Here is a 21,921-nt window from a genome sequence, read left to right as displayed (position 1 = left end):
GGCCGGGAGGCTGAGGAGCGCAAGCGGCAGAAGCGGGGAGGAGGAGGAGGGCAGCGCCATGACTCATTTGCAGGCAGGTCTCTCCCCGGAGACTCTGGAGAAAGCCCGGCTGGAACTGAACGAGAACCCCGACACCTTGCACCAGGACATCCAGGAGGTGCGGGACATGGTGATCACACGGCCGGACATCGGCTTCCTCCGCACCGACGATGCCTTCATCCTGCGGTTCCTGCGGGCCAGGAAGTTTCAGCACTTCGAGGCGTTTCGCCTCCTGGCCCAGTACTTTGAATATCGCCAGCAGAATCTGGACATGTTCAAGAGCTTCAAGGCCACTGACCCGGGCATCAAGCAGGCGCTGAAGGATGGCTTCCCTGGAGGGCTGGCCAACCTGGACCACTACGGCAGGAAGATCCTCGTCCTTTTTGCAGCCAACTGGGACCAGAGCAGGTAAACGCAGAGCACCCGCTCACCTTAACTCCCTTCTTCCTCCAGGCAATGCGTGGGAAAAGCAGTGGCAGACCAGGGAGAGGATGGGTGGGCAGCAGGGACACACCCGGCTTTGCCCACGGAGGGGCTGGGCAACAGCCTGCAAAGCAGAGGGAGAAGAGAAGGAAGAAATGTGTTTTGTGGCTTAGGGCCTTTTCAACCTTCTCATCCTTTAGGGTCTGGATTTTGGGAGGGAAGCAGCAACTGCTCAGGTCTCTTCTCAACTGGCTGATGTGAGGTTTACGCCCTTCTGCCCTTAGCCGAAGTGAGCTGGCATGGCAGATGATGGTGCTTATCCCACTGACAAAGGCTGGTTGCGATCTCCGTGCTGGTGTTTCTGCTTCAGCACGCACAGAGCTGCTCAGGTGCCAGAGGAGAAAGTGGGAGATACTGCGTACAAAGCAGGAGTATCCATCGTGGCTTTTGAGCTGAAAAGTTTGACTATGCAGGAAACTGAGGCTTCAAATATGTTCCCTCAGCTAAAGAAAGCTCTTCCTGAGCCAACTGGAAATGCCAGGATGGAAGTTAGAGCAACCACTTGTTTTCCCCATTACGCTGCTCTAAGTGTGAATTCCCTGCATAATGAGATCCGAGCACACAAAGCTTTGGTAGCAAATTGAAGGAGGCTATTGCCCTCTTCAGAACAATTCCTGGTCCTTCTGGGGACTATTCTAGCTTGAAATGATTTAGCAGGCTGACCCAATAGCTGTCTCCTATCAAGATCCTTTCTTTTAGCAACCAACTTGATACTGTGTGACACTATTTGATTATTCTAAATACCTCATTGTGTGTCATGCCCAGTTTCTTCTGCAGTCTAAAACTACACTCACAAAAATTGTTTGATTTTCAGTACATGTAAATTAATGAATCTGTTAAGACTGAACTCTAAAGCCTGCTCCTGTGAGCACAGCATGGCTTCCCTAGGCTCCCAACCTGAAAGCAGGCTTCGCATCTGAAGCATGTCCTAGTGAGAAAACTTAAAATCTTGCTGGTTGCCTTCCAATGAACTCAAATCATCTTTTGTGCAGTCAGCAGGGGCTGGGCAGAGGCAGTGCTGAGTGCTCAGTGCACATATCCCAAGCTCAACTAGTTTGAAACATGAGGAGTGTTTCAGTAGCTTGCAGTGTAGATAGAAATGACAAAATCTGGGGGACTGGCATGCTTAAGCTTGCCCTTTAAGTGTGGGTGTAGCTGTCCTCTTGTAGAATGTGTCCACAGCCATTGCAGGGAGTGATCCCACAGCTCCCTGCAGCAGTTGGTGTTACAGTGAGGGATGGGTCTCTGCTGGGAGGGCCATGGCCCACCATGGCTTTTCTCCTTTCCAGACAGAGTGGCTACATCCACACTGTCAAAAGAGAGACTTTTCTGGCCCTTGCTAACTCATGAATCATGCCCAGGGATTTGGAGAAAGCTGTCTGGCACAAAACTGCCCATGACTATGCTAACAACTAGAAAGTGTGGATGAATGTACACAGAGCTGGGGGCCAGCATCCTTTCCGTGCTTTGGTTTTCTGGCAGATGGAGCCAAAGCAGCCATGTGAGGAAGCAGTGGTGAGGAGGCTAAGGACTCTCTGAGTGAACTTCATTTCCCACCTAAGGACCTTCCTTATTTCCCACATAAGGACCAGGTCAATTTTTTTTTTTAAATCCCCAAATGAAGAATTAGCAAAGAAATGGATGTTTAGGCCTTTTATTAAGTCATACGTCTGCATGAAGAAGTTCTCTTGTTAGAGGTAGTGTGGCCTACTGTATACTGTTATTACTCATGAATGAAAAACACCCCAAAGCTTTATGTGACACTTTTAAGATCATTAGTTCCTAGTCAAAAGAACACCAAGAATTTGAATTCAGAGGTAAAGTAGCATTTAAAAGATAATTGCCATGTGAAAAGAATAGGTTTATGCTTAATTTTGGATGTGCAGATAGTTAAACTACATGAGGTTTGCTGACACAACAGTAAATCTATTGTGATCTTTTTCGTGAAGTCCTATTGGTACAGTTGTTATTATTTATGCTATAAGAGCAAAGTGACTGGTGTACACCAGAGTACCTAATGGCCACGTTTGCAATTGGGTGCCTATTGCTGTTCAGCACTGCCCGTCCAGGGTCCGCCTCTCCTCTGGAGCAAGGGATTTGTTTTCAGACAGACCTCTCAGACAAAGGGGAGAGAGCTGCAGCCCAGCTGTGGGGAGTGGCTCGCTCCAAGACACATGACACGTCAGTGACAGATCTGGGAATGGAGCTGGGTCACTTTCTTTTCTAATCAACTTAGTGTTTTCCATTATCTGATGTTCAGCAACTGAGCCTGGGGGAGTACTGCATATGGAACTTGCACTGGAGCCGCTATGCAATATGTCTCAAGATTATGGCTTAAGTGACTTGAGATCTTAAAGTACGTAAACCAGTGCTCCTCTTACAGCATCACTAGGAGGATTGCTTCTTGAAGTCTGTCGTGTTAGGACCTCTTCATATGCTTTGTAAACTAAGCTAATTGAGCACAGCAAGCCTCCAAATTTATCATGTGTGTACGACTTCTTATGGCCAGCATGTAACAATTATAAACAAAAAGTTCCAATTTGTTACTCAAATGAATAGCAGACACACTATAGATGACTTATATAGCACTGGCAGCCCATGATTTACATAGTTCCAATTAGAAGGAAAAGCGTGGGATGGAGAAAATTCCTATGGTAAAACAAGCCTGTGTACTAGATGTTAAATCATGAAATGAAAGCAGGGCCTGAAAACTGTACCAGATGTCCTACCATCTGAACAACTACATCAGACATGTATTTAAAATAAACAAACAAAAAGAAGGAAGGGTGAGGGATAATGCACCGAGTAGCCCAGCAGCTTTTCAATGGGACCCTGCCTAATTCTTCACCCTGTCTCTACTATGGGGAAAGTAAAGATGGGTGACATTCCTGTCAAGGAGGCTTTATAGTGCTCGAAGACAGATCAGCTTCCCTATTAGCTTCCAGATTGTTAGTTCATAACTACTTTTGGCTTGTAGGTGTATACGTGTGTTTGAAGACTCCCTGTTTCTTAATGCGTCCAGCTGGTGAAGGGTTTTTTTGGTTAATGGTACAATTAACTTCAACTCCCCGCGGCAAGGGATGTGTTGTCATGCATGCTCTTCTATATGCTTTGTGGCACCTGTATACAAATTCTCTAGGAAAATCAGTCCATTTTGATGCTATTTATTTCAAAGCTTTCCCTGAATTAATTATTTCAGAACTTTTCCTAGAAAGTGTAATAGGAAAGTGCAGTAGAAAAGTGCAGGGATACCGAGTTTGTGTCAGTGTCACAGTGACCCAGTCAGCTTACCCCACCCTCAGTGAATACTGCACTTCTTGCCGCTAGCTCTGCTGTTGCATCAGATGATTTACAGCAAGGCAAAGACGGAGTCCTCTGCTTTGCTTTCAAAACTGTGCTTTCATGTGTAGAAGTGCTAGAAACTTTTCCTCCCATTAAATACAAATTTTAATTCTGTAGCTATTAGGAGGCTGGTCTGCTCCTCAGCTCACTATTAACCACAGGCAAGGAGTTTTTCAAGCTCTGATGGAGGCAGTGTGACAAAATAAATAGCAATGCTAACAATAATAATATATTAACAGTAACAAAATACCTAGTCAATGGAGTCAATTTTTGTTTAGAAGTAATATCTTTCAAATAATAATTATTAACTAGTGCAAATACTGTCATTTTTCATGCTGACTGATGCTGTCCTATTGTTTCCTAGCTTTCCTCCAGTTATCTGTATGTGCCTATTGTCATTTGTATTTAAACTGTGAGTGTTTTGGCTAGGGATCTTTTTGATCAATGCTAATGTGAAATTTAGGTCAGCTGAATCTTCATCTATGGCTGTAACTGATAGACATTGGTAACACAAGAGGTAATGAATGATATCAAATCTGAATCTAAAAGCTAATCTGGTAAAATATTTGAAGCAGTTTCTGGCTTTCTATGCATTTTTTAACATTGGTGGTGCTTTTTGTTTTTAGAATAAGTGCCCCCAGGGTATGATGTAGCTATTTAAGCAGAATAACTGTAAGAGAAGTTTCGATACACCATCTTTTCAGCATTCAAATCTGCACCCAGACTGACAAACCAAGGAGATCTGAGGGATCATTTCTGGGTACTCTTTTGTGTATTTTGAAGGCTCTTGTTTCACTGAAATTCTAAAAACATTAAGCCGAGACAGTAGGTTAGAAATTGGGATGATGGCTTAGAGACATGACCAGCTTTCTCTTTTAAATCACAGTGACACAAGAGCTCATTTTAAAGAAACCGTTACTTGTCCAAATGGATGCACTTAAAAAACAGACTGTGTTCCTCGCATGTTTGGGACCTTCAGGAGACACGTGACTCAAATTCCAGCAAAGAAAACTTATCATTTATCTCTTCTAGTTAACAGTTTGCATCCTGAGAGGCAGACTCATGCCACTCAGTTTTAATTATCAAAATAGCTTGAAATTTCTTGATATTGGGGGAGGGGAGGGGAGGGGAGAAGATGACAAATAGCAATACAGATAGTAGGGCAACTGTGCCAAATCAGATTATTTGTTATTCAATGAAAATGTGAATTGACTGGAACCAGAATCTGGTTAAATGGATGATATGGTGGATGCCACCTATCAAGAACATAACTTATTAAAAATGACTGATACAGCTGGATTTGACATGAGACACCTGTACCCTGCATTCTCTCTGTCTCTTTCTGTTGGCCTGGTGGAAATCCCAGTGGCCTCTGGGAGTGAAGAGGATGCATAGACCACATAACCAAGAAAAAAAAAAAAGGTAGTGAAGTACTACCAAGAGTTGATAGCAGTGTCTGTCAGACTGTTTTCCCCAGAAATCCTCGGACATACTTTAAATCTGTTCAGGTCCCATAAAAAATTTCTCAAAGAACCTTTCTGTGAAGGGGAAATTGCTGGCACCATTAAATTACAAGAGAGCGGGTTAATTGTTGGAGCTGTTCTGTTCTTGACAAATCCAGACCTCAGTGAGACATTATCCTAGAAAGCTCTGTCGCTGTCATGGTAGAAATGATAGCCACCCCGAAGCATCTGAAAGAAAGAATCGCTGTCAGTGTGGCTATTAACTTGTCAAGCCTCCTCATGCTCATTGCTTTAGAGTCAACCTGAATGAATAATTTCAAGAGGTAGCGGAGTGTGTCTGCACACCAGTCCCCACCTCATTTTAACCTGAGCTGGGACTCGCACAGAAAAGGAACGTTAAGAGTGTATTATATATGCGATAATGTTTTTCCAGCATTTGTTATTCACCGTAACAACTGGGCTAAAAAGTTATTTTAAGCTCTCAATTGAATTAAGCATGGTTCTATAAATAGAGGGCATTAAATGCATTGAAATTAACCGTGAGTTCTTGATTATCCTAGCAATTAGTAATACCTTGCTACCTATAGTACGTCCCATAAGAGTCTGTATAAACAAGTGAACACAACTGAATTTAGCCATAAATAAATAAGGATTTATTTCTGCACAGTCTTACTCCAGACTGCTACAGAACATGCCCTGCAGCAAATCGGGCCCAGCACACCCTATGTTCCTGACAGCACTGGAGCAGGCATTGTAAAACTAAGGCCAGGGCAAAATAAGTGGCTGTCCCCTAAATACACGCTGTTATTTAACACAGATTGGTAAGCATAAAACAATACCATCTTCCCCTCAGACTGAGAGGGTCTCACCATGGTGTCTTAAAATTAAAAGCTAATATGTTGATATTTTTTTCTTTAAAGGCATTTTTTCTTTCTTTTCTTCAAAGCAATCTTGGACTAAATTTATTTCACACTCACTAGCCTATCCTTTTTTCTCACTTTTGATTGATTACATTTCCGTATCTATATGGAAAGTTATTTCAGTGTGTAATTAAATTTCAGCAACACAATCCAAAGTAATTTTTTCCTCCTTTTTTTACATAGGATTTTCATTTCCCTAATATCCAGTTAAGAATGGAGCATATGTTATGGCAAAGCCTGTGCATCTGGGTGCTGATGTGAACCATAGCAGCAGTGAGGTGAAATGTTGAACAGCATGGGGTTGGAGTGGATTAAAGATGAGTCTTCCTGCAAATAATTGCTGTGTGAAAGCTTCAGTATAGTTTCTTTAATCATGTTTCATTTGCTTGGGCTCTTTAGCTGATACTTTCAGTACTTAGCTTGCCATTTGGAGCACCTAAGATCTCATCAGTCGTACTGGATTTACATTTCTGGCTTGCCTCAGCATGTGCCCAGAGTAAAAACTGCTTTAGATATTCACCAATGGATTTGTCATTCTTGTCTGGTTTTTTGTACTGTACTTAAGTAAGGTATCAAAATCAAGAGAAGACATGCATTAAAGAATGCATGCTCCAACTTCAACTAATTGCCTTGAAGGGTATCTGAAGGTGTTAGGTTTGTTGTTAGTGACATGTTCTTGTATACCTATGGTGTGGCTTTTTAGACTTAAAGGGAACTTTAGATACCTTCCTCTGGCAGAAAGTGTTCTTGCTTGATTTTAGGTAGATCTGTGTTCTTCAGGACTTGTTTTCAGTTAGAAATCTGAAAACAACCTTTTGTCTTTTTCAGTGGGTAAACACAAAATACCATAATTGTTGCTGTGGACTCTATTTCTCTCACTGAGCAAATCTGCAATAGGAGTTACGGTGATGGTGAATATGACATAGATTTGTGGAGGCCCAGCCCTGCGACCATTGGTTCTTCTCTGTAGTGGCTAAAATCCTGGTTTCATTGATGCCTGACAGTTTTCCTGTTGACTTGAATTAATTCAGAACATAAGGTATATTTGTGTTTACATGTATACGTCGTCACTTAGGTGTATATATAGAAGCATTTTATGGCCAGTCTTAGGGACCTGATTGGCCTCATAAACAAAGAATCTTTATGTCTCACTCATGCACCAAATTTCTAGCAGTCTTGTGCCACTAGGGAGCCATTAATCCAAGGGATGTGATGTCTTCTTGTACGCCCTTGGGAGGACATGAGAGATCTACATCCCATCTTCTTGGGGACCCATCTTCTTGGATGGAATGTAGGGTGCTTGCAGCAGCCTTCTGCTTCGTGGAGCTTTTTTTCTTGAGGATTGAGATCTTCTGAGTGAGGCAGCATAAATTTCAAGTGGGAATGGGGCCAATTTTAGGATTTGAGTATTTCTAATGTCTGTTTCTTGCATGAGCTCTAATAGATGATCTTCCTCAGACTGAGGCATTAGCTCCTCTCCCAATGTCTCACCTGATGCAATTTCCTTCCTAGTACAATGTTTCCCTTGGGAAGGCCTCTTACAGAGTGTATCTCCATCTAATTTCATGAACTGATGAAAAAAAATAGTATTTCTGAGACCCCCACCACCTTGTGGAGGCAACCAGGGGTTTGAAGGCAGTTGGCCATGCTCTGAGCCCAGCCCTGACCCTGAACATGATTCTGTAAGCCTCCTTTCTTCAGGCTAAGTGCATGTTTTAATCCTGATGCTGGCAGTTGTACAAAATGAATGTCATATAGGGGATTTTTAGTTCCCATGTTGATTAGGTGCCCTCCGTTGTCCATGCACCAGTGTTGTATTGGATAGATAAAGTGATCTGCAGATGCACTAGGCAAACTAAAACTTTTTCAGTGCCAGTTAAACTGTCTATAGTCTTCATGCTGCCAAACACTGACTTCGTATCTTATTATACCTAGAACCACAGGATGGTTTTGGTTGTAAGGGACCTTAAAGATCATCTAGTTCCACCCTTCCTGCCATGGGCAGGGACACCTCCCACTGGACCAGGTTGCTCAAAGGCCTGTCCAACCTGACCTTCCAGGGAGGGGACATCCACAACTTCCCTGGGCATCCTGTGTCAGTGTCTCACCACCCTCACAGCAAAGAATTACTTCCTAATGTCTAACCTAAATCTACCCCCTTCCAGTTTGAAACCATTACCCCTTGTCCTGTCACTACGTGCCCTTGTGAAATGTCCCTCCTCATCTTTCCTGTAGGCTCCGTTCTGGTACTGGAAGGCTGCTATAATGTCTCCCCTTAGCCTTCTCATGCACAAACTCTTTTGGGAAAGAACCGATGAATGATTTCATTTTTTCCTTAGGTCTCTCTTTGCACTGAGGCGCTGGATGTGCTTGCTGGTTTGCTTATTCTGAGAGGGAGAGCATCAGCCATGTCATGCCTGAGGTGCTGGCTCGGCCACACCAGCCCCTGTTACCCTGGGCAGGTTTGCTCAGGGCAAGGAGTGTGCTCCAGGTCTGCTTCACTATGCCTACTGCAAAAATGAGGTCCTGGCCTAACATCACGATCAGATTGCACTAACAATTCGATTAGGTGCCCCAATCCAGATTTTGAACATTTTCCTTCAAAATTGGTTTTAAGACATGTCCTTTTTTTCCAAAAAAATTCTATTAACAGATTCTTTTTTTTTCTGCCAAAAAGAAAGGGAGAATTTTAGCATTTTTAGAATTTCCATAGGGAAATTACAGAAAAGAATTTTTCTTGTGCTGTTTCCTCTCCCAGTTGAAAAAACCTGAACAAAAAGGAGGGAACATGCCAAACTTCCTGTAAACCTTAGATCTCAGAAAAGTAAAGCCTTAGAAAAAAGTTAAATCTCAGAAGTGAAAAGGAGAGGAATGAATATGAAAATGTTTACGCTAGTCAACCAAACAAAAGTCAAAACAAAATAAGGGTCTCCAAAATGAAGAGAAGAATCATGTAAAACAATGCTTTCCCTGATGTTTTCTGGAGAAAACACACTTTCCCTTGTTCACTTGTGTTAGACTGATGAGAGTCCTTTTCTAGTCCCTTTCCTAGGAATGCGTATTTGGGAATTTCGCTGAGTTTTAGTTGGTTAAAAAAAAAAAAAGATGGAAAGATATGAGGAGTCAGCTGGAGCAGATTAATTTCATTTGTGTTATTTCCTTTTGCAGATACTTTCAAAATATAGTTGTGTACACAATGGAACGGCGTGCTCATTGTATTACAGCAAGTAGAATTCAGTATAATTTAATGTAATTTCTAAAGAGCCACACATTGCTACATATGCAGTATGGTGAAGATTTCTCTGGGGACTTATAATTTTGAGAACTTCTATGTTTGATGCCATCATGGGAGACTTTTAAAGGGCCTTATTAAAAAATGTCTGCACATACACTGAAGATTTAACTCCTTTTGTTCCTGGAATATTTGCTTATCTGATATTTTTCTGGTTTAGCTTTCTAATGCCACGTCTGGTAATGTGGTGCAGACTAACAAATTTACATCTATTTCAGTAACTATTTATCTTACTTTAAAAAAAAGTAGATATAAAACATAGCCTGGTGACAAAAAATCCAAAAAACTTAACTACTTTAATACATCTTAGAAAACCACAGATTATTCAGATATTTCACTTAAAAAAAAAAACAACCAATAAGCTGTATAAGGTTGAGTAATAACTCTCTTATATGGCATCTAAAGATGACATTGCTGTATATATTTAAGCTATTCAGCTGCTATATTAAGTGCTTTAGCTTCAAAAAGGAAAGATTATACTTAACAGGGCTTGGCAATACAGAATTATGTCTTCTTTTACAAGATCATCAATCTAAGAAAAGATTATGTGCATATATGTAAAACACGTAATTACACATTGTAGGTGGCATCTTTGTAAACCCATATTTAAAGTAGAAAATTCTAGGACTGATGAATACCATTTTCCAGACTTACTCCTGAAAGGAGTAATTTTGGTGTACAAAGTACTCAGTACTCAGAAGGCAGTTAAGTAACTCTTAGAAGGTTGCTTTTGCTCCTAGCTAGAAATGCCTCAAAGCCCTAATGTGTGTTACTTTCTGCTTTCAGGATACTTGAATAATCAGCCTTCTGCAATACCCTTTGTAGATTTAAAAGAAAACATTACCCAGAGAGAGGGACACAGGGAGCATATGGAAATCCTTTTTTTAGCTGATAATTTTATAGAAGCTGTTATTTCAATCTCTTGGGAAAATATAGGAGGAAACTTTGGGTCTAGGCTTCTGGTGTTAGACTCAGATTTTGGTATCATTATGATTTTAGAAAAACACAATTTGCATAGATAAGTTTGTACAGACAATTAATAAAATGCCTAGATCTTAAAGCAGATTAGGAGTCTACAGAAAAGTTCACATTTGCTTTTGGTGTGTTACATTCTTGTAGTTTGTTCTGATTGGCTGATGGTCTAGAGGTACATAATCCTGCTCCAGAGGGTGAGTTCAACTAACTGAGCTTTTGAGACTCCCAGCTTTACATACCCATGACTTCTGAGGATACACTTGTACTCCTTTAATTTAAACTTTTGACAAGCAGTACAAAGGAAGAACGCTCAGAACTTTTCCATGTCTGTGGTCATTGCTCCTTTCCTAACCCAGTCTCCCCTTAATGTTTGCAGGTACACACTGGTGGATATTTTGCGCGCCATACTTCTTTCTTTAGAAGCCATGATAGAAGACCCAGAGCTTCAAGTGAATGGATTTGTTTTGATTATAGACTGGAGCAACTTCACCTTCAAGCAGGCCTCCAAGCTCACACCAAGCATGCTTAGATTAGCCATAGAGGGCCTTCAGGTAACATTATTTATTTCTTTCTTTTCCTAATTCTCCTTCATTTTTCAGTTCATTACAAATCTAGGTGGCAAAAAACCCCGAGCAAAACAAAAATCCAAGAACTTCTGAGTAGCAAGGCTATTAACACCCTAAGGTATGGGTGAACAGGCTAAGCTACAGTGGCACAAGCTAACGTGTGAGCTTGGTCAGCAAACTGCAGTAGCTCATGGTGTGTAGACTCCTTCTTGCCATAAATAAGAGATAACTTTTCTGTCTTTATTCCAAAGTGGCCAGCTTCCTGTGAATTCAGACCGTAGTTTCTACAGCAGCGAGTTAGAAGTAATCACTTCATCTTGTCATTTTGCGCAGGGCTAATGAAATATGGGTTGCTGCTGTCACGCCAGGTTGGTTTTTTTTTCATTGATTCCACTGGAGACAGGCTCTACATCAATTGTCCTGAAAGGTGCGGGGCACTGCGATTAGACAGTTAGCTGGGACTATTTACTTACTCAAAGCTCAGCATGTGCTTGGCTCTTTTCCTAGGTCAGGATTAATTTGCGCAGCAGCTTCTGGGACTGAGTGCACAGTGATTTAAATTTCTTTCTGCTCATTGCAAATGCACTTTACATGGCACAGGCACAGTGGTGGAAAGGATACTACATAACTCTTGGCTGTCTCCTATGTTCTTTAATGCTTATTAAAATGAAAAACTAGAATCTGTAAAGTAGTTGTTTGCTGTGCGAGCTTGAGTTGCTGTATTAAAAATACCAGTAATTCACTCCTGTGGCAGTGTGCCTTCATTTTACAAGGACATATATTCCTTTTCTGTGATGTTTTTATAATTTATACATTTTTATTACTCATGAAACAAAATAACAGCCTTATCTTTGAACTTTCTTCACTTTGATATTGCTATTTTTGAAGAAACTTGTATAGCAGTAGTATAGAGTTTTGATCTAAATCTTGAAATGGCTTAACTAGTATTCAGCCTGCTGTTCCACACAGAAGGGTTAGTAACAGTCGTGAGACAAAGATCTCAATTATCATTTTGTTGTGTTTCCTTATGCAACGGTGTAATTCCATGGTCTTGAGAACTACATCAGAAGGCAGCAGAAAGATGCTGTGTTGCATTTTCTTTTATCGCTTTCAAAGGTTTTTTTTGTGTGCTGTTTTTCCAAGTTAGCCATTGTTTCCTTGTTTAGAACAGGAATAAATACTTTAGTAGTCTTTGTTTTTAAATGGTGGTGTTTCTTCTTGGACATTAATTAGAGACGGTTATGTGGAGGAGAGCTGCAGTGGATAATTGCACCTGAAAATATGATGGATGACCTACCAAACTTCAGGTGGGCTCTGAGACTCTGTGTTCTCCTGCAATTAGTTGGTTCATTACTGAGTTGAGGTGAAGTCCGTTGGCCTGACTTACTCATGCCCCCAGCTTTGTACATTCAAATATCCTGAGTCTGATGGTGACTGGCACACAGGACATCATTTTGTGCCCACTGTTTTCAGTTGTGTTGACACTAGAGGTGTAAAACTGGGCATGAAATGCTCTAGAAAAGGGAATAAGGCACTCAAATGGTAAAAGTGAAATAAAACTGTAGTGAAGCTCAAGGAATCTGTCCTAATCTGTGACAGGTATTGTTATCTGTAAGAAGCAACTTTTACAAGATCATTTACTACAAGTCTTTTGAAAAAATCCATTATTTGGGCTCATGTAATGCAGTGTTTAATTTTCTGTGGAGAACCACCGAGGGAATGAGGGCTAACGTTCTTATACTAGTAAAATTGACTGACTCTTTAGTGATATTTTCCCAGTAAGTATACTACTTGGGGAGTTGTTTACGTTTAATTTCTTTTTTTTTTTCCTTTCTTTTTCTTTTACTTAGATATTAGGAAGGAAATAAGAGGAAAGCATGCTGGAAAGGTGGTATAGAGAGACCCTGGGCAAGGCACACATTTATTTGCGCCTTCTTACAAGATTTCATGCCTTAAATGTTACATTCCCTTACCCTCAACTGCCTTTTATTTGGACAAAAATATGCAGCAGAAACATCATTCTGAATGTTGTCAAAGTAAAAAGTGCTTAGTCAGGTGGTATGAAAAAGAACAAGAACAACTCACACACACTGTTTATTTATGATCTTTGTGAATACTCTCTGTTTAATCAGAGAAATGAAATTTACTTTGGCTTATAAGATTTAATAGGGCTCAAGATGCTGAACTTTACCATTTGGGGAATTTAAATATTTGTTACTTGGGTGGAAAGGGACAGGGAAAGTGGGATTAGTGACCACTGAATTTGTTGTTAACCAAATCCCTTTGCCTCCTGAATGAAATCTACTGCATTTGCATTATATTTGCTTACTTTCCATAGTGAGAAGAATATGCAATATGGTGCATACCAAAGAGATATGATTGCAGGCTGTGGTACTCTGGGCTCTTCACAACTGCTTATTTTTTAAGAAATTTCTTTTGAAAGTAAGATAAGTAAATACATGCAGTTTTCTTCTGAAGACGAGTTCTGCTATACACTTTGTCTGCATATATATATATATGTTAAATGGGAGTATGAAAAGACTCATAGCCCTACCTGACTTGTATACATTAGAAAATCCTCCTTGGTAGTTGTTTTTGGGAAAAGAGCCTTTTGGCCATGGGATTTTTAATGTTAAAGGACAGTAATTATCAGTAGACCAATACGAATTTTCAGCATATCCATCCCAACAGTGCTGCAATAACCAATTTGTGCAGTGTAGGTCAGTGTTGATTTTTTCCTCAAATTTTTTACTTGCTAGCCAAGAAGCAAAAACCTCCTGTGGAGGTTGGAGCTCTTGGCTGGGACTCTTGATGCTCCAGTCCTAGAACATACACTGGCCTTGTGCTTTTGGAAAAAGGGAGCACTACTCTTCCCTGTGGATGCTGGTGGCTATAGCGTTTATGTGGCTCCTGGTCAGTGAGAAGGAAGATTTGCACCTAGAGGCCCTACACCTTCCATAGTAAAGAATAAGAACATAAGCAAATGCAACATGTAATACTCTTATTTTCTGAGAAGGGTCTGTCTGGATTAGGTGCTTACAAGTAGTTAAGAGCTCAGACCTGTGAAACCTGAGCAGAAGGAAAACTTTCTTCGAGAGGTGAGTCTGAAACCCATGTTCTGACTTTAGCATTTTGTATTGACTCTCCTCAGAGTATTCAATGCATGGGTGTTTGTGAATCCCAGTCTTTAGGGGCCCACTTTTCCCCATTCATTGGTTTCTGTAGCCAAGCACTGATTTTGGGCTTGCGAAGGAACTCATGTTAGTCAGCACCTGAGTTCCTGGAAGCAGGGAGTGTTACAGCATTGTGGGCTGCAACACTTGAGTGCCTTGAATAAGTCCCTTTCAAAAACTTCGAAAAAATTTACAAAATTTTGCCTCTTTCACCAGCAAGAGTTTACAGTCTGCATGCTTCAGCTACTTTTCCTGTAGAAAGGAGAACTCTTGAGAGCTCAGAAGAAAACCAGTCCTAACTTTCCATAGACAGTGATGAACTCTAAGCTCTTGTTATGGTCTGATAAATAGCTCTATGAAAAAATCATCTCAATACATAATGTTGGTCAAAAAAGCAGATCAAATGTTAGGAATTGTAGGAGAAGGAATGGAGAGCAGGGAACATGGTGAAGCCAGAGCTAAAATCTGTGCCACCACTTCCATCTTGAATGTTGTGGATGCCTTTGCTTTTCTATCTTAGAAAGACTACTGTAGGACTGGAGAAGGGCAAAAAAACCCAAAAGGTATGGGTTGGCTTCTGTATAAGGAACAACTAAGTTGGCTGGAATTCTTCTGGATGAAGTAAGAAAAACTGTGGAGGGAAACTACAGGTATCTACAAAACCATAGACTCACAGGATAATTAATATTGGAGGAGAACTCAGGAGATCAAGTCCAACCTCCTGCTTAAAGCAAGGTCCTTTATGAAGTCAGACCAGGATATAAACAAGGTCATGGTTGACTGGAGATAGTGGACAAGCAGCATATGTACTTTGTTACCTCCATTTTCAGAAATGGGTATCATCAGATGATACTGGCTATTTATATGACACAGTGATGCTTTGTACCATATCAACATAACCTGTGGAACGCCTTGCTGTGGGAAATTCAGAGTGCTAAAAGTTTATTTGTGTTCAGGGAAAATGGATACATTTGTGGAAGACATGACCTGAGGATTACTAAATACATAAAAATCACATCAGAGTTCAGAATTCCTCAGGCTGCACATAGTTGGACATGAGATGAATGCTGAGTAGAACTATCATATATGCTGTTCGCATTGTATCTACTTCAGGCTCTCATTTTTGGCCTCTGTTAAGAACAAGATAAGGGATGAGATGGACTTTTGGTGGGACATGATTAAGTCAAGTGTATAATCCACTCTCCTTCTCCCATTGTTAATAACTTTTGTTTCATTTTACTGCTCCTGGCACTCCTGTGGCCCCTTCTGCCTGAACACTGAGCTGAGAACTCTTGGGCAGAAGGAAGGAGAAGGTTCTGGGTGTGATTCTTCTCTCTGTGATAGTCCTTTTACAGCTACCTATATGGGCTTTTTGTTAAGTATCAAGAGAGCATTGTTTTCACAAAGCAGGTAAAAACAGTGTCAAAGACCAAAAATTCAATTGGAAAACTATATTGAAAGTTAGGTTTTATTATTAACTCCGACAGACAGCTTTGGATGTAATTATAAGTGAGCTTTGCAAAATGGAAAGTTGTGGGTATGCATAAAACACTTTAACTGATTAACTAATATGTAGGATTCTAAAACCTGGAACACTAAATCCTTCTTAAATACTTGATTTCTATTTAGCTCATAATAGTAGTTGCATACATGACAGATTTGTTTTGCATGTTGTCACTCAGGCAGGCTGTACCTCCAAATGCTTTGCAAAACTGTGTAGTTACTGGTGGCTGAATATTAATGCTTTTCTTCTAGGTAAAAAGCTGGGGAAATAGAGATAATATGCATTTAAACTGGGAGCTGAGCATATGTGGGCAGTCAGCGTTGTTGCAGAAGACAGAAGACTCTTGCTTTTGGGTTGAGGATATTTACAGGAAGAGAGAGCAATAGTGTTGTGCAGGACAAGGCAGGTCTTTCAACTGTGACTTTTTTGTAACAAAGGAAGGCTTCATAAGTGAAAACAAACTCATTACTGTGAACATGAAACCAAAACAGAAAGAACATGAAGACAGCATGCTTGCAGCTACTATTGCTATCCAAAATCTCTTTCAAACAGCTACTCTTGTGAGTTGTCAGGACAATATCCCCAGTCAGATCTGCTGCAGCAGCGTGAGGTGGAAGTAACAGAGACCAGAGCATGTATAGGCTGGTGATGAAAGGGCTTACTGCTCCCATCTTGTTTAAGCATGAACTTCATCAGTATCTTTCAGGGAATCTTATCTGAACATCCTGGTTGCTTCACTTTTCTATTTAGATATCCACAGATAGTGCTTAAATTTAACCACTTAGTTCTGGACTGCATGTATACAACCAGCAGGTTGCAGTGTCAAGAGTCAGGAACTCCCTAAGTCAGGAACTTCCAGAACTAAAGATGCCTCTAAAAACAGTATTTTGTCTTCATATAATTACATGGTCACATGCTCTGTGCAGTGCATGCAACTGTTAATAATGAGCTTAAGGAACTCAGTAATGAGTATCAGTGAGTAGCAGACCACAAAAAAGAGCTTTAAATGTCTTTGCATCCAAACTTCAAACTATAAAAAACAGTAATGCAGCTCTGAAGTTTGCCGCCGGTTTTTGAGAATAGGGTCCTGACACTTCATATAGTGTTTCTGAGCATATAAAGAAGTAGCAGGCTCAAGCTTTTAATGGGAATATCTTCTGCTTTCAGGAGGGCTAGTAAATCATGTAGCTGCTTTCATTCAGTTTTTTTATCAAAGAATTAAGCTGTTTGTAAATGCCAGAGTCCCCTGAGCCCAGGACCAGCCCAGAGAATGCAAGAATGTCTAAACAGCACAGTTCTGCACCAGTTTAACTCATGTTCTCTAGCAGCAGCAGAATGAGGCATTTTTCTTAAGAGCTTGTTATTTTACAAGGGTTTGCATATATTTGATCTTCTCTCCTTGTAAAAAGGCCATCAAAAAGGCTTACCAGTAATTTATTGTGGAAACAGGATGGATTGGAAGTGATTGTTAATTATAGCTCCTCATCCACTGTCTGCATGGGCTTAACCTGCCAGGTGAGGACAGACTTGATGGCCAGAGCTTGAGTTCAGTTACTTACAGGCACGTCTGTGTAGACAAAGCCATTATTCAGTGTGGTCCCAGCTGTTAACGTGTTATCTGAAGACAGAATAATTAATTTCCTTGCCAGATTCTTTTATGATGCTCGTCAATAAAATATTGTTGAATGCCTTTCAAATGGTAATTTATTTATTCTCACAAACACATTTTTAAGATGAAGGGATACTATTATCTTTTCTATTTTTTTTCCAGCTGAGAGTTATTCCACTGAAAGATTACTGTTAAAAGTGTCTGCTAATTTGGAGTGCCCACTGTGATTGGCCATAGTCTGATTTTCAGTCACCCTTATATGTTCAGAGTCCAGCTGCCATCTATTCTTTATCAAAAGTATTCAAGACTTTTAAGGTCTTGATCCTGAACTCCTAAGCTAGGAGTCTGAATTCTAGGATGGCCTAAACTTAGAGCTCTTCATTAGATGCTCTTTGAATGCATGTAACACTGTGTGAGCTGCTGCCTCTTTGAAGCAAGTGGTAAGAAGCAGTAAAGTGAATCCCCTTTCACCTCCAGAAACTCTGATGTGTGGCTTCTTACTGAAAACTCCAAGGGTGCTTAATCGAGTTAAATATCCCCCATGCAAACACTGCCACTGGAGCTAGTGGAGTAACTGCCTGCAGTAGGTTGTCATCCTCTGTGTGAACCTGCGTGAGAAAGAGAGCGGGCACTTTGCCAGTGTTTTGCAGACATTAGCTGTAAGCAAGGCGTGATTAGTTGAGGGCATCTTGGCTTTCATTCAGGCACAGACTCTGCTGCCCATTCCTCCTGCCCTTTTCCCTCCAAGCAGCCTTTGCCCTTGTTCTACCACTTCCTCATCCCACCACTGCTGACATTGCCTTACTTTGTACTAGTCTTCACTGATGGGGATTTTTTTTCTTGTCTCAGTGTCCTGATGTCATGCTCCAAAACCTTAGTCACCATGAGTGATTGCATGGCGTGTTAAGTTTATCTTAGACTCCTTAGGACATCTCAGCTTTCTGTGGTCTCACTGTCCAAATACTTCAAACTTTCCCTTAACCAGTGTTCCCATTGCTTTTTGTACCACTCTGGAAAGCAGCACTAGAGAGTGAGTCCTGATCTGTTCATGTATCAGGCGAGTCTTTTAGCCACCAGGGTGTTAAGGAAACAGTCCTGGTAGTCTACTCAGTTGTGTATACAACTCATGGGGCTGGGCAGGAGATGCTGAATGCTTCTTGGGATGTACTGAAATGACATGGCATGATCTGGAAAAAAGCGTTTTTTGTACCTGAAGTTTTCTTTTACTTCAACAAAGTAGCCATAGTTAGTGTAGAAGCCAATGAACATTCTCATAGTTGACATTTTTCCATCAGTTCTGTCAACAGAGAAAAACATTCAATTAAAATTTTTGCAGCTTGAGAGAAAGAAAATAGAAGATTCTTCTTGTACATGCAGACTGCCTCTTTCATGAGCTTTTGCTAAATGCTAACCACTTTTCTGTTTTATTTTTTTTAATCAGGAAACTAAATCTATCTGTATTAAATAAAGAGAGTGACTAAGTTGCCCTGATTAAGCTGAAAAACTAATATTATGCTGAGGTGAGTGGCACCAGTATAAGAAAAGAAGGGCTTATAGCACAGACTCAGTGTAAGGAATTAACTCTTGGCACCATGATTGACTTTCTGTTCTCTCTGGTAGGCCACAGTTCAACAACTATATGGTTATGACCATTCTGCAGATCCAAAATACGTAATTATTTTTGGAAGTGATTTTTCTCAGTCAAGGTCTAGATATTTCTCTTTGCTTCAGTATCTTAAGGCCATGAAGTGGATACTGCCTGCTAAGGCAGATTATCTCATGCACTATATTTTCTAGTACTTCACACAGTTTAATTTAAAGTCTTGAAGGCAAGTCTGGCACATTCTTTGGAAACCTTGTATGACTTCTTGCTCTTTAGATTTCCTCTTGGCATTAATCCTAATTTTTCTATTTCAAAATGTCACCTCCTACAAAACCGTTTGCTGTTTCACCACATGGTGTGGGTCCAAAGCAGGAATTCGTGTGTGACTCTCAGTAACTCAAGGAAAGGAGTTGTTTGATGGAGTATCTATCTGCAACAGCAGTGATTCAAAATCAGGACCTGGAGATGTTCTTCCTGTCTTGTTTGCCACTGGATATGGTAAGATGTGAGAATCAGTGGGATCCTCTTTATTTGGGGAGCTTAAATTTACTTTTTAAAAAATATTCTCCAAGTTGCTTGTGTTATCAATCCACTTTATATACACATCTTTCAGGTTTACCTCAGAGAAATATGCTGGATCATTTTTGAAATAATTTTTGAAAATCAGTCTAACCTTTATTTTCTGTGATACTCATAAATCCTCTGTGATTTTATCAGGCTGTGCACAGTTGGCTTTATGTTATCGTTTTCCGTACATACTACCTTTGCACATAGTCCCTGTGATATCAGCTCAGCCTTCAGTGCCTCAGAACAATACAGTGTAATTTTGTTTATATTCCTTAGCAAGTGTTCACCTCCTATGACAACTATTTTTATTAATCCAATTTGACTTTGGTTATAAGTGATTGGCTTGCAGGAAAAGCACTGCTGTAGTATTTCACTAAAGTTGAAAAATAAATGTGGGAAGTTTCTCTAGGGCAAAGCACCATAAAAATGTGAAATTATATAGCTAGTGATGATTTCACTCATCTCATGTTTCATAATCATAAAAAATTAAGACAATTAAATTCTCTTATGTTTTAATAAGCATAACTATGTTTAAATAAGTGCCACTACTGATTTAAAGTAGTTCAGAATCTGATAGTTTAAACTTATAACACAAAAGAAAATTGCATTTCTTAAGGAAAAAATAAGTACAAACTCTTTCTAAAAATCATACTCCAACTTGGATAATACATGTTTTTCAAAAAAACCCACTCCAGAACCAGGTTTTTTCCAGTCAATTCCTGCATATTTTTTTAAGATGAGAATAAGTTCTTAAAAAAACCACTTCCGACTACTTCTTAGGTGGAATGGGAAAATAGCGCTTGTAAACTTTTCCAGTGTCTTCTGTAATAAAAAGAATTGAGCGCTAATGTTTTGTCTATACATAATGAATATGTAAACATGGATACGGGCTGAAATCTGAGGTGGCTGTACACAATGGCACTGGAAAATGCAATCTTTAATCACTGATTAAAGATTGTATTTTCAAATGTATTTTTTAATTTCTTGCTCTTTTAAGTTATTAAGCATAAGTTATATTCTTAAGAATATGTTTGATTTGGTAGAATAATTTTGGGGAGGGCTTTCTGTCTGAGAAGAACTGGATTTCAACCCTTTGCACTTGCCCTATTGAAAACATTTTCTGGAAGGTGAAGGTTCTGCTGTGATTCAGGAGAGTGCCTCCCTAAAGGTATGTTTAAACTCTAGTTGCCGTTAATTCTTACCTGATAGTACACTGAATGTGCCTTATTACCCACAAATCTTCTGAGTTTGTTGAGAGGTGCCTTCATCCTGCACTAAGCTATTTGGCTGAAAGTATCATCTAGAGCACTGCATGTTCTGGCTGAAAGCCACCATGCTAAGAATGAAGGATCCAGGATAAAGTACTGGTAGTCCTCCAGTGTTTTCGCAAAGTCTTTGCAAGGTACAGCCAGTCTTCCAAGGTCTGCAATGGCTCCTTCAGACCTTCATACAAAAAAACCCCTATAGACACTCCAGACACCAGTGACTGCATGCAGAAACCGTGGATACATTCAGTATTTCAACTGCAGTAGTTAAAAATCCAGCCTTTGTAGTAGGGATTTTCAACCTGCAACAGAGTCTACGATGAAAACGTAGCTTCATTTTGTGAGGAATATGGAAAAGATTTTGAAAGGGTAGTGCTTAACAGGGGAGAAAAGAGGGCAGAAGGGATGTTAGGAGAAGACAGGATAGTTATGAAATGGTAGGGCAAGGTATAGCACAGTGTGGAGACTGAAAAGCTGTCCTTCAGATTAGATCTTGAATTGCTTCAAAGTGGTTGATTCCATTTCCTATTTTATGGCTGTTTCCAGTCACATTCAGTAAAATGTCATTTCTAAAACAAATTTTTAAAAGCTATACTGCCGTATCATTACAAAATACAGATTAACATTTTTTAAGTCATAGCTGACAAACACTTGTGATAATTAGTGTATATCGTACCACCATATATTATCTGTCCCTGCTAGTTTTAGTTGGTAAGCACACCACCATTACGTAGTGACATGGACAAACCAAATATGCCTTGCAACTCTGTTCCTCCCCGAATCCTTCCATTTTCCAGAAGAATTATGTGGGTTAGATACATACGTCCAGCAACATACTTCAATTATGAGGGGATACAGTTAAATAGTTATGAATGATGAGGGATTATATATCAGTGATAAACTGGCTGAGCCCCTTAACCACTTACTTTCCCATCCTTTATCTCTGGGGGTTGTACAGATGCAAGCAAGGTTTGACATATGTTTTGGGCATTCGCTGAGCTCCATTGGGTCATGCTTTTGAAAGCTTTTTGTTAGGAATATTGAGCAATTGGTTTTCACTGGAAAACCTGAGGGCATCTTCATACTATTGCTATCAGTATGAGATCCAATTCTGTTCTCC

The 21,921-nt window shown here is 40.2% G+C and overlaps 1 protein-coding gene across 1 annotated transcript in view; it reads left to right on the top strand.

Annotated features, from left to right (window-relative positions):
• The first annotated feature begins 58 nt into the window (after nucleotides 1–58).
• LOC104540978 (clavesin-2) overlaps nucleotides 59–21,921 on the top strand; it is a 51,935-nt gene continuing 30,072 nt past the window's right edge. Inside the window, exons 1-2 of the mRNA XM_010184914.1 lie at nucleotides 59–447; nucleotides 10,891–11,065. Coding sequence (XP_010183216.1) covers nucleotides 59–447; nucleotides 10,891–11,065 — 564 coding nt within the window. The remainder of the gene's footprint in view (nucleotides 448–10,890; nucleotides 11,066–21,921) is intronic.

The sequence above is a fragment of the Mesitornis unicolor genome, unplaced genomic scaffold (assembly GCF_000695765.1).
Source record: "Mesitornis unicolor isolate BGI_N332 unplaced genomic scaffold, ASM69576v1 scaffold8070, whole genome shotgun sequence".
In the NCBI taxonomy this organism is placed as follows: Eukaryota; Metazoa; Chordata; class Aves; order Mesitornithiformes; family Mesitornithidae; genus Mesitornis; species Mesitornis unicolor.
Note: the sequence above shows the minus strand (reverse complement) of the source record. Positions and strands in the feature narration are given on the sequence as shown.